Genomic DNA, 18,650 nt, shown 5'->3' with positions numbered 1-18,650 from the left:
ATATAACAGCCCATATAGTATATAGCACAGCCCACGTATCATATAACAGCCCATATAGTATATAACACAGCCACATAGTATATAACACGGTCCATGTAGTATATAGAACAGCCATGTAGTATATAGCACAGCCTACATAGTATATAGCACAGCCCATGTAGTATATAACACAGCCATGTAGTATATAGCACAGACATGTAGTATACAGCACAGCCTCCCTCCCCCCAAGAATGGCTCCATAGTCCAGTACTTACGGTTAAAGTTGCAACAACAAAAAAACACTCCTCACCTCTCAACATGCCCGCGCTGCTCCCTGCTCTGGTCTCGGCGGCTGCCGCTGCACTCCCTGACACACAGCGAGTGCGCGATGACTTCATCATGCACCCGCAGCGGCAGTGTCAGAGGCAGAGTGGGGAATGGTGGGAGAGGGAGCGTCAGGTGACGCTCTCTCCTCCATCAGTTGCTTTGAACTTTACCAGCAGACAACGGTATAGTTCAATGCGGCGGCGGGGGAGTTGGCGCTGGCGACAGGCGGGCCCCCCCTGCCTCACAGAGGCCCCATAGCGGCTGCTGATGTGCCGCTAGCTTAGGGGCCCTAGGCAGCTGCCTGCCCCTAACGCCGGCCCTGAATGGGCCCCCCTGTCTCGCCAGGGCCCCGGCACTTGCCCAGGTATGCCGGGTGCTGACGCCGGCCCTGTCTGTACTATCATTTTTTTATAATTTCTGGGGCAGTAAGACACTCTGCGCTCTTCCATAAGACCTATTCTACTTTTAGAAAAAAATATTTAAAAAATGCATAGATTTTTTTTTTTTGCACAAAACAGGCGTGTGACAAAATTGAAAGTCTTGGTTGAAAAGAAATAAAAATGGCTTAATAAATCCTTAATGAATTCTCTTAGTCTATTTCTATATTGATAGAGACTAGTGCACTGAGACTCATTGCTCATCGTAGAGAAACAAGGAAAGAAAAGGGGAAAATCCTTCCTGGTTCCATGTATGGCACTTTGTATAAATCCCTAGATAAATAACCCGTCTTCACTAGTAATCTAGGAACTGTAAGTTGTAAAATTAATGCAACCAAGAAAGTCACCCAAGCTGGTTTGCAATTTTCCATACTGAATTCTTCTAGCACAAAGTTTTAAATTATCACTGCTCTTACCGAAAAGAATCCTTCTCTTTGTTCTTGGATACACCTTCTTTCCACTAAATGTAAACGATCCTTTGTTATGATTACAGCTCTGGGCATAAACAAGAAGTCTTTGGTACTTCAAAGCTCCAAGAAATGATTCTGATAATTTTCTTTACTAAAACAGTTCCACTCTTCAAGTATTCACTGTCGTATGATCAATATTTGCATAAAGCAATCGTACGAGCAAATATAAGAAACTATGTAGTTTATCTTATAAAAGAAATGTGCTTCTTAGTCAGACTTATGAGTGACGTCTCCCCCTCTCTCACCTCCTAAACTTACCATCCACTAAAAAACAGTTGTAATCCATCTTGCTCTGAACAAGAATACGTCCAGCTCACTAGGGAATCAGATCAAAGCTGCCTATTGAAGTTTAGAGAGAGGGAAGGAGGAGGGCAGAGCAGGATAAAAAGCAAAGTGAAAAAGGCAAAGACATACTCAGAGATGCCGCTACTTTCTAGTGAGTTTTATCTCTATCCAGAGTTGGATTCACAGCTACACTGCTCAGTACTGTTGTTTAATGTCCGCCATGTTGCTACTTTTTCAACATGTCCCAAATAGAGACAGAAGATCAGGAATCCCCTATGCCTGTGTGTGCTATGTATAGAAAACCAAAAAGCAAAACTTCACACAAGACCAATTAAAAAAAAAAAATATATATATATATATATATATCTTTATTCAAAAACATGTAGTTGTTAAAAACAAGGCAGATACCACAGGTACAAGAGGCAACGATGGGATACCTACAGGACACGCCCCCCAAAATAAAACAGTATATCATAGAAACATATGTATGAAAATATTTAGATATTATATATTACCAAATGAGCAATTTGTAACACCCTCCCTGTGCGAGCCACGGAGAAATGAGATGAAGTAATCAATATAGTCTGCAAATGCAGGTCAATCTAATATAAGAAAATATCCGTGCTGGCACAGAGAAAGCTAAATAAGCCATATCAACAAAGTATAGACATACCACAATAATAAAGTATAGATAAGGTATAATTACCCGAGAGGCGCATCCAAAGGACCCACCACACCCGACGCGCGTTTCGCACTGAAATGCTTTGTCCAGGACCTTGGTCTTGTGTGAAGTTTTGCTTTTTGGTTTTCTATATATGTTCTCTTCATGACCCAATAAGGGGTATAATTAGGTGTTTCTTTTTTTCTCTCTCTCTCTATATATCATCATAGCAGCTAATCCTCACCCACTAGCTCAGAGACGACAGATAATTAAAAATGAAGTCTTCAGAGGGTAAAACTGGTGAAAAATGCAGGATACAAGTCATATAATGGCCAAAAATTGTGCTATTTCTCATGTGCACACACAAGACAGCTTATTCTGAGACTACAGGAGAGTTTTAAAGGGAATGTGTCACCAAGTTTTTGCTACCCTGTCAGAGAACAGCATAACTTGGGGGACCCTAATAACAGCAGTGTATCACTTACTGGGCTGCTTGTTGTAGTGTTGCTAAAAGTCACTGTTCTCTGACTACTGAGCTGTGTAAAACCCCCGCCCACACCACTGATTGGCAGATTTCTGTGTACACTGTGCATAGACAGAAAGCTGCCAATCAGTGGTAAGGGAGGGGTTATACAGAGCTCTTGAATATGGAGGACTGTATGGCAGCAGGATTACTAGTCGTCTAGTGATAATTTCCTACAGTGATTTTATACAAACTACAGCAAGCAGCCCAGTAAGTGACACATCGCTGGAATCAGGGTCTCGGCCTCTATATTATGTTGCTCTCAGATTAGGTGGAATTTCGGGTGACAGATTCCCTTTAAGGTCAAAGTTGTCTGTGCCCTTAAAGTCTATGTCATCTCTTTAGTAGTAAGACCTGATTATTTGTCCTCATGTCATGTAATCGCTTTTCTATGACCCTTTTATATGAGGAGGACCGTGTACTTTTCACTTTAGCCTGATTTCTTCATTAAGTTTTTGGACTTGTGATTTCTTTTTAGTAAGTAATGATATCAGTTCTCTCGGGCCGGTGATGATGTGATGAACTTGCTCCTTTCTCAGACTTCCATGTGTCAGGGTTTTATGACTTTATATTACGAGCGCGGTCACTGATGTTCTCAGTTGACTTTTAATGTCAGCAAAGTTCTTCAACTGCAGGATTTATTGTCAGACAGGAAAGAAAAAGAAAAAAGCTATTGCAGATGTTATGCTGTGCCGGAATTGGCCGATCCACACGGAAAGGAAAGCGCTTTTCATTTTGATTGTAGATATTTCTTCTTAGAAATATTCTGTGCAGATGGAAGCAATGGACGGATGTGCGGCCGTCATATAAATGATACACTGACCTTGGGATCTACTTCATGCACATTGGCTTTTCTGCCCTACTGATTATTGTTATAAATGATCAATATACCCAGAGGCAGAGAAGAGTCAGCGACATAATGTCCCCTGGAGCCCCCTGCCCTTGTACAGTAACATTATACTGCCGGCGTCTCTTACAGGGGAACTCGTCATCAGTGTTAATCAGCCAAATAGTATTAGATGGAGAGATGAAATTAGAAATATATTTCACATAGAAAGAATGTTATAAATGGTGAAATAAGTACCGTATATATTCGAGTATAAGCCGACCCCCTTAATTTTGCCATAAAAAACTGGTAAAACTTAATGACCCGAGTATAAGCCTAGGGTGGAAAATGCAGCAGCTACCGGTAAATGTCAAAATAAAAATAGATACCAATAAAAGTAAAATCAATTGAGACATCAGTAGGTTAAGTGTTTTTGAATATCCATATTGAATCAGGAGCCCCATATAATGCTCCATACAGTTTATGATGGCCCCATAAGATGCTCCATATTAAAATATGCCCCATATAATGCTCCATACAGTGTATGATGGGCTCCATAAGATGCTCCATATTAAAATATGCCCCATATAATGCTGCACAAATGTTGATTATGACCCCATAAGATGCTCCATAGAGATATTTGCCCCATATGCTGTTGCTGCGATTAAAAATATAAAAAAATCACATACTCACCTCTCAGGCCCCCGGCACTTGCTATATTCACCTGCTCCCCGTTCCACCGCCGACCGCCGCTGTCTTCCCGTCCTCTGCACTGACGCTCAGGCAGAGGGCGGCACACACTAATCGCGTCAACGCGCCTTCTGACCTGAGCATCAGTGCAGAGGACTCAGAAAACACCGACGCCTACACAGGCGCCGACGGTGGAATGGGGAGCAGGTGAATATCACGCACTGCGTTATACTCACCTGCTCCTGGCGTGGTCCCTACACGTCTGTTCCCCAGCGCCGGCAGCTTCTTCCTGTAATGAGCGGTCACATGGTACCGCTCATTACAGTAATGAATATGCGGCTCCAATCCTATGGGAGTGGAGTCCATATTCCTTACTGTAATGAGCGGTACCATGTGACCGCTCACTACAGGAAGAAGCTGCCGGCGCCCGGAGAACCAGGGACCGCGCCAGGAGCAGGTGAGTATTATTAGACAGCTGCCGCTCCCCCTTTCCTGCCGACCCCCTGGGACAAAATGACTCGAGTATAAGATGAGAGGGGCAATTTCAGCCTAAAAAATGGGCTGAAATTCTCGGCTTATACTCGAGTATATTCAGTATATACAGTAAGAAAATAGAGATATATGAAAAATGATAGATAGATGTTACATAGATATAATTCCATAGTTAGATATTTCACATAGATAGTATTAGATAAATAGCTTAATAGGTGGATTAATGAGTATAGATAGATAGATAGATAGATAGATACATACATACATACTGTAGATAATAGATAAGAGATAGATAACACTATGTAACACAATTTTAGTCACAAATTTTGTTCCTGGCTTCCAAGTGTAATATTTCAACTGCTTATGTTTAAAGACTATGGAAAAACGACTTCATTCAGCACAAACTTTGATTTTATGACCACAGGGCAGAAAAATGTCGTTACACTATAAGGCTATATTCACACTTTGCGGATTTTGCTGCGGATCCGCAGCGGATTTGACCGCTGCGGATCCGCAGCAGTTTCCCATGAGTTTACATTTCAATGTAAACCTATGGGAAACAAAAAACGCTGTGCACATGCTGCAGAAAAATCCGCGCGGAAACGCTGCGGATTACATTCCGCAGCATGTCACTTCTTTTCTGCGGATTTTCAGCTGCTCCAATAGAAAACTGCAGTTGAAAATCTGCAGAAGAAAACGCAGTAAAAGCTGCGATAAATCCGCAGTGAAAACGCGCTGCGGTTTTCACTGCGGATTTTGGAATTCTGCTGCGGAAAAATCCGCAGTGGAATCTGCAAAGTGTGAACATAGCCTTACAAATTTTTATATATCTTTTTGTTTCTGGGTCCAAAGTGTGTTTTCCTACCCCGTTATGCCTAAAACAAGTAGAAAATAGTTGTTGTTCCACAAAAACTTTGCTTCTGTGATCAGGACAATGAAATTTTGAAATTTGTCTGTTTGCGGGAAAATTCTCCATTCATATTCGATACTGAGTAGTCTTCATTGTCCTGATCACAGAAGCAACGTTTTTGTGGAACAACAACTATTTTCTACTTGTTTTAGGCATAACGGGTTAGGAAAACACACTTTGGACCCAGAAACAAAAAGATATATAAAAATTTGTTACATAGTGTTATAGATAGATAAATAAATAGATAGATAATAGATAGATAGATACATAGATAAGAGATAGATAGATAGATAGATAGATAGATAGATAAAGATACAATAGATAGATAAAGAGAGACAGAGATAAATATGATAGATAGTAGATACTGTAGATAGATCGTGTTTATGACCTTCACAGTGTAGGTACTTTGTACGAGTGGTAGAATATCACTGTGTTATTCTCTTTATAACATTTGGGCTAAACGTAAATGTTTTGTTTCTTTTCAGCTCCCAAAGAAAATGAGGAGCGAGTATTCCGAGAGCGAGTGGGGCCCAGGAAGCGGCAGGGAGCCGTGCGGCGCAGGGTTCATCAAGTCAACGGGCACAAGTTCATGGCGACCTACCTTAGACAACCTACGTATTGTTCACACTGCAGAGATTTTATATGGTGAGACGGTTGTGTTCATTGTACGCTCTGTGACACTTTAGTATTGATGTTCGCAGGTTGTAGATCTGATCTCACCATCCTCCCTATTTCGATAAATACAGATAGGGGCATTCAATGGCAGAGATGGAGAGGTAGCGCCCCCTGATGTGGTCAGTGCCCTTCATTTACAATCAGGCGTCACCACAGACATACGTTATTCAGCGCAGGCTGACGCGCAGTGCCATACACTGTATACTGTATGTTGTCTGATGGTGCAGTATAAAACCCAAGAATAATTCCTCGGCTGCACGTCTCACCCCTCCAAGGTACTAATAAAGCTTCACCTGTCAATCAACAAGCAATTGGACAAGGTATTGGGCTGGTGGAGTGGGGACGAGGGGACAGAGATGGGGAGTCACTTTATAGGGGAAGGAGAGGGGTATCGGTACTGTTCATCGCCGATGTGCCACCATCCATGATGTTGCAGACTGTGTACCAGCCTCGGACATCCTTTCTCAGTTCATGACCAGGCATTTCTTGGTACGTCACAAAGCATCCTTAATTCATGATGCGCCAGCCCTCCCGAGGATTGAGTCCCTGGGACATAGACCATAAAACAGCTAAAAGTTCATTTGGCTGCTGCTGAGGACAGATATCGGAGTTGATTTTCCATAGCACCCAACAGGAGTACAAATAGGCACTGCCAGGAGAAGTGCAGTGGTGTTTCCTCGGCCACTATCCATGGGCAGACAGGAAAGCTCTGTGGGGCGACCTCCCTGAATGACCATCTATGCCATGTCTTTGGTTAACCTGCCAGAAGCCATTCTTCTCCAAACAGTCTGTGCTGTGGCAGTAGGGAGCCGTGGAATAGACTTCATTAAAGGGGTATTCCCATCTCCTATCCCAATATGTATTAGGTGTAATAATAATAATATTAATGATATTAGCAAATACCTCCAATTAGAGATTTAGTATAGTTCTTATGATTACCTATGTCTCTTCACTCATGTGCAGTCATTGCAGGACCTTGGGTATCCATGGTTAAGACCAATGATATAGTGACAGTTAGCTGGTTGCTAGTGGGTGTAACCATGGATACCTAAGGTCCTGCACATAGCGGATCAAAAACCCTATACTACATTTCTAGTTGGAAGTATTTACTAATATTATTATTATTACACCTACTACATATTGGGATACGATCTTGGAGATGGGAATGCCCCTTTAAGACCTTTGTGCTGATAAGCTTGTGGATATTTTTGGTTTCAACAAGTCAGGCTTCTGTTCCTTGAGCTCGTGCCCCTCTCGTTCCCTGACAAACCGGAGTCACCCTGATAGTACCAATTGTAGGGTCCCAGTTGTAGCGGTAGGAGCTGTCCCACTTGTCCCAGCCGAGCCGGACATGGTGCTGGTGGGACGTAATGTAGATGTATTTTGTAAGTTGTATATTTATATTTTGCAAACATATAAAGGTACAGTGGGGCAAAAAAGTATTTAGTCAGTCAGCAATAGTGCAAATTCCACCACTTAAAAAGATGAGAGGCGTCTGTAATTTACATCATAGGTAGACCTCAACTATGGGAGACAAACTGAGAAAAAAAAATCCAGAAAATCACATTGTCTGTTTTTTTATCATTTTTTTTGCATATTATGGTGGAAAATAAGTATTTGGTCAGAAACAAACAATCAAGATTTCTGGCTCTCACGGACCTGTAACTTCTTCTTTAAGAGTCTCCTCTTTCCTCCACTCATTACCTGTAGTAATGGCACCTGTTTAAACTTGTTATCAGTATAAAAAGACACCTGTGCACACCCTCAAACAGTCTGACTCCAAACTCCACTATGGTGAAGACCAAAGAGCTGTCAAAGGACACCAGAAACAAAATTGTAGCCCTGCACCAGGCTGGGAAGACTGAATCTGCAATAGCCAACCAGCTTGGAGTGAAGAAATCAACAGTGGGAGCAATAATTAGAAAATGGAAGACATACAAGACCACTGATAATCTCCCTCGATCTGGGGCTCCACGCAAAATCCCACCCCGTGGGGTCAGAATGATCACAAGAACAGTGAGCAAAAATCCCAGAACCACGCGGGGGGACCTAGTGAATGAACTGCAGAGAGCTGGGACCAATGTAACAAGGCCTACCATAAGTAACACACTACGCCACCATGGACTCAGATCCTGCAGTGTCAGACGTGTCCCACTGCTTAAGCCAGTACATGTCCGGGCCCGTCTGAAGTTTGCTAGAGAGCATTTGGATGATCCAGAGGAGTTTTGGGAGAATGTCCTATGGTCTGATGAAACCAAACTGGAACTGTTTGGTAGAAACACAACTTGTCGTGTTTGGAGGAAAAAGAATACTGAGTTGCATCCATCAAACACCATACCTACTGTAAAGCATGGTGGTGGAAACATCATGCTTTGGGGCTGTTTCTCTGCAAAGGGGCCAGGACGACTGATCCGGGTACATGAAAGAATGAATGGGGCCATGTATCGTGAGATTTTGAGTGCAAACCTCCTTCCATCAGCAAGGGCATTGAAGATGAAACATGGCTGGGTCTTTCAGCATGACAATGATCCAAAGCACACCGCCAGGGCAACGAAGGAGTGGCTTCGTAAGAAGCATTTCAAGGTCCTGGAGTGGCCTAGCCAGTCTCCACATCTCAACCCTATAGAAAACCTTTGGAGGGAGTTGAAAGTCCGTGTTGCCAAGCGAAAAGCCAAAAACATCACTGCTCTAGAGGAGATCTGCATGGAGGAATGGGCCAACATACCAACAACAGTGTGTGGCAACCTTGTGAAGACTTACAGAAAACGTTTGACCTCTGTCATTGCCAACAAAGGATATATTACAAAGTATTAAGATGAAATTTTGTTTCTGACCAAATACTTATTTTCCACCATAATATGCAAATAAAATGTTAAAAAAACAGACAATGTGATTTTCTGGATTTTTTTTTCTCAGTTTGTCTCCCATAGTTGAGGTCTACCTATGATGTAAATTACAGACGCCTCTCATCTTTTTAAGTGGTGGAACTTGCACTATTGCTGACTGACTAAATACTTTTTTGCCCCACTGTATAGTCCAACTGAGAGTGAGGGAAAGTGAGTATGGATTAGTAAAAGAATTATCCAGGACATCCCTTTTAACCCCCAGTTATATATTCTTACTTAAACGCATGCATATTGGGTGAAAAATAATATTACAGTTGTGTTTCATTAATGGCAGTCTGTCATCCCAAAATATATATTAGATGAGCTATACAGTGTTGTAGGGGACTTAGCCCCTATAACAGCCACACTTGTACTGTAGCTGTTCCTGGTGCTGTGCCCGTGTAAAGAATGATTCATTCATAAGCAAATGCACATTGCTGCCCTTTCCCCACTACTGATTGATAGTGCTCGTTTCCCAGTCCGGTCACTGTCTGAATGCCGCCAGCAGCTATGCACGCACACGGCGGCCAATCATTCTCCTCCATCTCCATTCTTCTGAGGCCGCTTACTCCACTAATATAAATGTAGCAAGTGACATCAAACGAAAGTAGACAGGGAGGAGAACGCGCGGCCGCTGTGTCCGTGCAGAGCTGCAAACACGCTGAGGATAGGCATGCTCCTGAAGATAGAAGATTAGACAAAACCTTTACCTGCTCTGGAAGTTTCATGCTTACATGCTATAGCACTACAGAATGCAACTTTATTTGTTATACACTGTAATAAAGAGTTACAAACTCGCAGTCACGTGCAGCTCACTGACCGATTCTCAGTTAACTCATGCTGCAGCCAGCAGTAGACACAATTTGGTTAATATGTTAATGAAATCAGTTTTCGGGGTAAAAGCGATAACAGGAAATTGCATTGTGATATAATCAATCATAGACAATGCTCTGAACCTAAAAAATGTCAAAACAATCTTGTCATTGCAGCGTCCCTTTAAGGGCTGTCTTCACATTGTGTCCTATAAATATCTCCGCTTGCAGCATTTCCTATTTTGTAAACTGACATAAAGGAAAGAAGGGTCACCTCCATTGTCTGTGGCCGTAGATGCCATTCCTTGCTTCCTCCCGGTAGCTCCGATGAGGACTGCAAGTGTGGAAGGGCAAGGTGGGCTTCCAGAAGACCGTGGGGGGAGGCGTTGTCCTACAGATCTTCTCTTCTTAAATATTTGCTCTTAGGTTTTCCTGAACCTGGTGATTGTCATTTGCAGAAGCATAAAATCCATAACTGTCACAGTCATTTATTTCCTACTGAATGAAACGCAGGTGGGGTTCAATAAAGTAAAGAATGAACGGTGTTTCCTGCTAGTGCCAAAATGACTGATCAAACCAAGCACAGGTGCTCAGTGCAGTGCACCTTCCTACCTTCTGTACTTTCCATCTATCTCTGCCCTTCTCTGGTTCCTGTAAAGCCAGAGCTGTCAATCAAAGAAGAGGCGATGGGAAGGTGAACTGACCTGCTCTGCCAAGCCCAGGGTGCTCTGAGTGCTTGGTTTGATCAGTCATCTTGTGCAAATATTCACTGACGTAGATGGTTCAGCGGAGCTAGAAGGGCCTGTGGAAATCAAATTGGACGTTTTATTATGTTTTTTTGATTCTCCATCGATTAACACTCACTGCTGATATTACCAGAGATTGAGTAGAAATGTGTTGACAAGAGGAATAATAACACCCAGTAGCCAATTAAATGAATCTTTTTTAGGAGCAATAAATTAGTATTAAAGGGGTTGTCTGGTCCAAACCAGTAGGTCTGCAATCACTCTGTGTGACTGCTGACTTATTAATTCCCCCAGCGCATGCACTGTGCGCTACGAGGATTCTCTGGTTTCAGACCGGGGACCGGTGTCACCCCCAGAAGAAGCGTTTGCAAAATGGCGCAGGGGTTGGGGAGGCACGGCTGTCATTGTTTTCTGAAGGTCGTGACTCAGGTTCTCATGCTGCTGATATTTTTAGGTGATGTACACTTCTTTTTTTATTTGATTTTACTTATTCCATTCTGGTCCTTGTAGCACTTTAGCTGTATAGCATTGTGTCTATGTATACAGTATATATATATATATGTAGGTCTATTAGTAACCAGCACTTCTATTCGTATTGTCATCAGGAATCATATGCTGTATTTTCTATTCTCAGCAGCCTTTTTTTGTTCCTTATTGACCTATTGTTATTTATTCAGTCTGATGATATATATATATAGAATGATGGCCGTATCTCATATTGGCCAAAACTGGTGACAGGTTCCCTTTAACTATTTTTAACTATTAAAGGTAAACATGTCACTGGTGTGATCATCTGACATATGCTAATATATATTTTTTTCTATTTGCAGGGGTGTAATAGGGAAACAGGGTTACCAATGTCAAGGTAAGAATATCGATCCTATCTATCTATCTATCTATCTATCTATCTATCTATCTATCTATCTATTATCTATCTATCTATCTATCTCATATCTATCTACCGTATCTATCATCTATCCTCATATCTATCTATCTATTATCATCATCCATCTATCTATTATCTATCTATCTATTATCTATCTATTATTTATCTATCTATTATCTATCTATCTATCTATCTATCTATCTATCTATCTATCTATCTATCTATCTATTATCTATCTATCTATTATCTATCTATTATTTATCTATCTATTATCTTTCTATCTATCTATCTATTATCTATCTATCTATCTATTATCTATCTATTATTTATCTATCTATATCTATCTATTATTTATCTACAGTATCTATCTATCTCATATCTATCTATCTATCTATCTATCCATTATCTATCTATCTATCTATCTATCTATCTATCTATCTATCTATCTCATATCTATCTACCGTATCTATCATCTATCCTCATATCTATCTATCTATCTATCTATCTATCTATCTATTATCATCATCCATCTATCTATCTATCTATCTATCTATCTATCTATCTATTATCTATCTATTATTTATCTACAGTATCTATCTATCTCATATCTATCTATCTATCCATTATCTATCTATTATCATCATCTATCTATCTATCTATCTATCTATCTATCTCATATCTATCTACCGTATCTATCATCTATCCTCATATCTATCTATCTATCTATCTATCTATCTATCTATCTATTATCATCATCCATCTATCTATTATCTATCTATTATTTATCTATCTATAGCTATCTATTATTTATCTACAGTATCTATCTATCTCATATCTATCTATCTATCTATCTATCTATCTATCCATTATCTATCTATCTATTATCATCATCCATCTATCTATCTATCTATTATCTATCTATCTATCTATCTATCTATCTATCTATCTATCTATTATCTATCTATTATTTATCTACAGTATCTATCTATCTATCTCATATCTATCTATCTATCTATCCATTATCTATCTATCTATCTATCTATCTATCTATCTAGCTATCTATCTATCTATCTATTATTTATCTATGTATCATCTATCTATCATGTATCTATCTATCCATTATCTATCTATCTATTATCTATCTATCTATCTATCTATTATTTATCTATGTATCATCTATCATGTATCTATCTATCTATCCATTATCTATCTATCTATCTATCTATCTATCTATCTATCTATCTATTATCTATTTATCTATCTATCTATCTATCTATCTATCTATCTATCTATCTATCTATCCATTATCTATCTATCTATCTATCTATTATCTATCTATCTATCTATCTATCTATTATCTATCTATCTATCTATCTGTCTATCTATCTATTATTTATCTATGTATCATCTATCATGTATCTATCTATCTATCTATCCATTATCTATCTATCTATTATCTATCTATCTATCTATCATATATCTGTCTATCTATAATCATCTCATATCTTTCTATCTCTCTGCTCTGCATTCTATGTAAGAATAGGGAGTTTCTCTCTGGGAAATCTCTTCTCAGATCTGTAAACTTGTTTTAGTTTGAGATGAGAACAGGGTGGAAAATGTTTGCTTCTGCCAGTTTTTTCGTTCTCATGCTCCTTATTGGGTATCTTATCTCCACCCGTCCTGCCCTGTCTGTGGCCTTCACTTTTCATGTGCGTGTTTTATCTGTGCAGTATGAAGAGCTGCCATGCTGAGCGTACAATTCAATCCTCTGGCAGAAGGTATACTCACCATTGCTGCACATGATGTCTGCGATTTCTGGTCAAGGATAATAGAACTTTACTGAATCCTTCTAATTATATTCCCATTATAGTGAATGAATGGCCGATGTGATACTATTACGCTGACATCTCTCATCTGATCTTTTGACATTTGATCTGTTCTCCTCGGCTTCGCCTACGTTGTATACTATAGACATAATTGCTTTTGACTTCCTGTAGGTGTCACTAGAGATGCATATTTCTTCCTCTTTGAGGAGAGCTGTTTTACATACTTTTCCCAGGGAGCATTGCCAGGAAGACTCCTTGCAATAGTAGAGACTCCTCAAGACCAATACAAAATATTAGGAATAATTTATTTATTATATGCTCTGCAACTGAACTCTCTCACAGACCTAAACTATATCACAAGTACAACCTAGGAGAGGTAGCTACCCTGTTAACCCTTGTCAGACCCTTTAACGAGCCTTGCATTATGACCAGGGATAAATCTACAAACCTCCTGTTTTGGGTCTTTGCCCCTCTTCAGTGTAGAGCAGCGTCTGAGTGAGTTGCATTTGCGGCAGGGTGCACCCATAGATTATTACATGTAAGACTTCTTACACAGCTGGTGTTTTTAAAGAGAACCTGTCACTTGCTAAAAAAGTTTTTAGTTAAATACTTTGTAAAAGGTCTCCCTGATCCAGACGCTCTTTTTCTGGTTGTGCTGCGTCACTCCATTGCAGAGATATTCATATTTGTTTCTTCTGGAGCACACTATGTGAAATCTCTGCTTTACTGGGCATTTCTTTACAGTCTTCTTTTTGGGGCGTTTGCCTCACCCATCCCTCCTGGATGCTGCCAATCACAGCTTGGCATCTGATTTAGCAGTCTATCAGTCTCAGAGGCTGTGTACTCCCCCCAGAGAGGAAACATCCAGTTGGTAGAGATTGAGAAAGTAGAGTAGAGATTTCACATGGTGTGCTCCAGAAAAAGCAAATGTGGATATCTCTGCAATGGAGTGACGCAGCACAAAACAGAAAACAGTGGCAGAATCGAGGCAGCTCAGGAATTGTTGGAAGGTATTTAACTCATTTCTTTGGAGCAAGTGAAAGGTTCTCTTTAAGGAAAACCAGCACTTTAACCCATGTTGCCCCAGCCAGACTTCATTTTACACTGATGAGGGGCAAACATCCCAAAACAAGCTGTTTATAGATTCTGGTTTGGCATTTATCACTGGTCATGTTGCAAGGCTTATTACATTGACCTGGAGGGTAGCTGCCTCTCCAAGGTGGTGCTTGCAAAATTGTTCCTTTTGTTCTGCGAGATGGCTAATTTACAAAGCTTTCTCCCATACAGGATTACCTTTTGCTCTCCATACTCAGCTGGTCTGTATATGGAGAATCAAAACTTCCCTTACATTATTATATGTTGTAATTTATACAAATTAAACCCAGCAATAGGTTAAGATCCAAAACTCTGTGCTTATTAATTTAATAATATGTGGTTCAGCTTCAAGGCTCCAAATCCCCAGCTTTTCATCTCATTATCATAATTAAATTAATTCCTACTACCTACAGGCACCACTAGGGGGAGCTCATTAAAAACAGGCACACAGGTCCTATGAATTATGGTATATCTCAGTAACCTGCCCTTAGGGATGACTGCACACAGCTAGAATTCTATTATTTTTATTAGTGATGAGCAAACGTGCTGGGATAAGGTGTTATCTGAGCATGCTCGGGTGCTAACCAAGTCGCTTCGGCGTGCTCGAATAATATGTTCGAGTCCAAGCGGCGCTGTCCGACAGCTGCAAAACATGCAGGGATTGCCTAACACCTTATCCAAGCGCGTTCGCTCATCACTAATTTTTATAAATAATATTTTTCAAATAGAGATAGAAAATTTTCCGTATTTCAAAGGGAACAAAAGAAAAAGAATATGTAATGCATTTTGAGCCTGTCATTCAGTGTTCAGGTATGAAGATGATACATTTTTAGTATTGCAAAGGCTATGTGGGGTTTCTCTCCATCCAATACAACAATCATGTAAAAATAAACAAATCTATAAATAAAATAAAATAATAATATATACGGTAAATAAAATAAAATGTAAGCGCTGCCCAAAGGAACAAAGAAAAGAGTTGTCTAATTGGTCATGTCTATTAGCAGCTCACTCAGCCATTAGAAAAAAAATTGGAAAAATACCCCCTCTCTGTGAGTGAGATATGCAGACTGATAACATTCAACTATAAAATGAAGACATTTTCTCTATTTGTTCTCATAAATAACTTCAATTTAAAAAATAATATTTTTTTTTATGGTCTGATTATGTAGATGGAAACCCAATTTGTAAATGTTAAAACTGGTGGTATCTTGATCTCCCAATACCAATTTACATTGTCTGTTGAAAGGAGCTATCATTGGGTGTCAGGGACACTAATAAAAGCCCAAACCATTAGTATTCTACCATTTAACCCTTTCCTTCTGCATGGTGTATATCCATCATTTATTGGCTGCTCGTGTATGGAGTGGGCTCAAGAGCTGATCCTACTCTACACAGGACAGATGATGGCTGTGTTACACAGCCAGCCCCAGCCTCTAGCAGCAGGATCTTGCTCTGATTGCATGTAAGTGGCTTAATCCCGGTGTGGTATCCATTCAGGTGTCCATTGCCTCCACCTCCCAATGTCGTGAACAAGGGGTGCTGAATGCGCCCATTATTGTCCTCTCGATACTCCCGTGAAGCTCAACCACAGGAGATTGGGATTTTTACTATGTACTGGTACTATAGTATTGCATTATGCAGCACTGTGAGGCGAGCAAATGATTACAGATTCAAGTCACCTGGAGAAGCTTAAAAAAAAACAAAGTAAAAATAAATGTTTACAATATAAGAAAAAATGATATTGTATAAAAAAAAATCTAAATATATAAATAAATAAAAGATTAAATCACGAGTCACGACCCTTTTTCCAATGCAAAAACAAAGAAAAAAATGCACATTTGGTGTAACTGTTAAATGTCGGCTCAGAACATAAAATTATATAAATGCCATAAAGAAAAAAGGAAACAAAAAAACACTAGATTTGCCATTTTTCACTCACCGAACCTCTCCTCCAAAAATATAATGCAAAGCTAACAAAATGTCCCCATAAAAACTGCAGGTGGGCATGAAAAAAAACAAGCCCTCACACATCTCCATCAACAGAAAAAAATCAAATTTATGGGTCTCACAAATTGGAGATACAACATTTGGGTTTTATAGGTTTCAGATAGAATAAAAGCGCAATGTTAAATGGGTTTTCCTACATAATAGAGCTGCAATCGGAGTTATTCTTCTTATCAAACGCTGGAAACCAGAACGAAACCCACCAGAGCCCATTCCAAGACATTGGGTTTCATTGAACACCGTCTTTTGATGGACCGGGTAACGTGATCTTGTGTAAACAGTAACAACAGCACACATGCTTTGTGTTGAAAAAAGTTTTTTGCGACTATATTCTTGACCCCTGAGATTATGACCTTTTTATTCCCTGTTTACAGTTTGCACTTGCGTCGTTCACAAGAGATGCCACGAGCTTATAATAACGAAGTGTGCCGGTCTAAAGAAACAGGAAACTCCAGACGAGGTAAATATTTACATTCGGAATGTTACCACTTTGTCGGAGAAGATCTCTGGAATGTCTCTTATATCTTTTGGTTGATCATTGTTCTGTATTATCTTTTGTGTGTGTGGAAAAAATAAAAAATAAAATTTTACAAGAGTAAAGTGCATAAAAGAGGGCAAGATACCATGATTAATCAAACCACCCAGGATGGAAAGTCTTGGGATTTCCCTATCCACCCCCCTTTCACAAAACTTGAAGTCTTTTCACGCTGCACGATTATCGTACCTTTGAGCCCTGCTTTCACAGTCTTTCTGCAGTCTTGACAGGCTGACGATCACCAGATGCATGAGCAAAAAGCTTGTTCGTCGGGTGAAATGAGCTTTTGCACTGCACATAAGATCATTGTTCGCGACAGCACATTGTCTTGTGTAAACAGGATCTGTCCTGTCAAGAAGAATGGCAGCCTATTCCCACGGAATAATCTGTCACAGTGAGCATCTTCGGCCGGGGACAACATGTTATTAAATGAACGCTGATCAGCTGATCGACGGTAGTATATTGCTCTCTTTAGGTCTATGCAAATGGACCATTGGCCCCACTCCCCACTTTAACCCCTTCATAACCCAGCCTATTTTGACCTTAAAGACCTTGCCGTTTTTTGCAATTCTGACCAGTGTCCCTTCATGAGGTAATAACTCAGGAACGCTTCAACGGATCCTAGCGGTTCTGAGATTGTTTTTTCGTGACATATTGGGCTTCATGTTAGTGGTAAATTTAGGTCAATAAATTCTGTGTTTATTTGTGATGAAAACGGAAATTTGGCGAAAATTTTGAAAATTTCGCAATTTTCACATTTTGAATTTTTATTCTGTTAAACCAGAGAGTTATGTGACACAAAATAGTTAATAAATAACATTTCCCACACGTCTACTTTACATCAGCACAATTTTGGAAACAAATTTTTTTTTTGCTAGGAAGTTATAAGGGTTAAAATTTGACCAGCGATTTCTCATTTTTACAACGAAATTTACAAAACCATTTTTTTTAGGGACCACCTCACATTTGAAGTCAGTTTGAGGGGTCTATATGGCTGAAAATACCCAAAAGTGACACCATTCTAAAAACTGCACCCCTCAAGGTGCACAAAACCACATTCCAGAAGTTTATTAACCCTTCAGGTGCTTCACAGCAGCAGAAGCAACATGGAAGGAAAAAATGAACATTTAACTTTTTTGTCACAAAAATGATTTTTCAGCAACAATTTTTTTATTTTCCCAATGGTAAAAGGAGAAACTGAACCACGTAAGTGGTTGTCCAATTTGTCCTGAGTACGCTGATACCTCATATGTGGGGTAAACCACTGTTTGGGCGCACGGCAGGACTTGGAAGGGAAGGAGCGCCATTTGACTTTTTGAATGAAAAATTGGCTGCACTCTTTAGCGGACACCATGTCACGTTTGGAGAGCCCCCGTGTGCCTAAAAATTGGAGCTCCCCCACAAGTGACCCCATTTTGGAAACTAGACACCCCAAGGAACTTATCTAGATGCATAGTGAGCACTTTGAACCCCCAGGTGCTTCACAAATTGATCCGTAAAAATGAAAAAGTACTTTTTTTTTCACAAAAAAATTCTTTTAGCCTCAATTTTTTCATTTTCACATGGACAACAGGATAAAATGGATC

At 39.9% G+C, this 18,650-nt stretch overlaps 1 protein-coding gene across 1 annotated transcript in view; it reads left to right on the top strand.

Moving 5' to 3' along the window:
• The window catches only part of PRKCE (protein kinase C epsilon), a 468,593-nt gene that overhangs the window by 250,617 nt on the left and 199,326 nt on the right, over nucleotides 1-18,650 (top strand). The window contains exons 3-5 of the mRNA XM_069768630.1: nucleotides 6,086-6,245; nucleotides 11,549-11,583; nucleotides 16,904-16,989. Of these exons, the coding sequence (XP_069624731.1) occupies nucleotides 6,086-6,245; nucleotides 11,549-11,583; nucleotides 16,904-16,989 (281 nt within the window). The remainder of the gene's footprint in view (nucleotides 1-6,085; nucleotides 6,246-11,548; nucleotides 11,584-16,903; nucleotides 16,990-18,650) is intronic.

The sequence above is a fragment of the Ranitomeya imitator genome, chromosome 5, assembly GCF_032444005.1.
Source record: "Ranitomeya imitator isolate aRanImi1 chromosome 5, aRanImi1.pri, whole genome shotgun sequence".
Lineage (NCBI taxonomy): Eukaryota > Metazoa > Chordata > Amphibia > Anura > Dendrobatidae > Ranitomeya > Ranitomeya imitator.
Note: the sequence above shows the minus strand (reverse complement) of the source record. Positions and strands in the feature narration are given on the sequence as shown.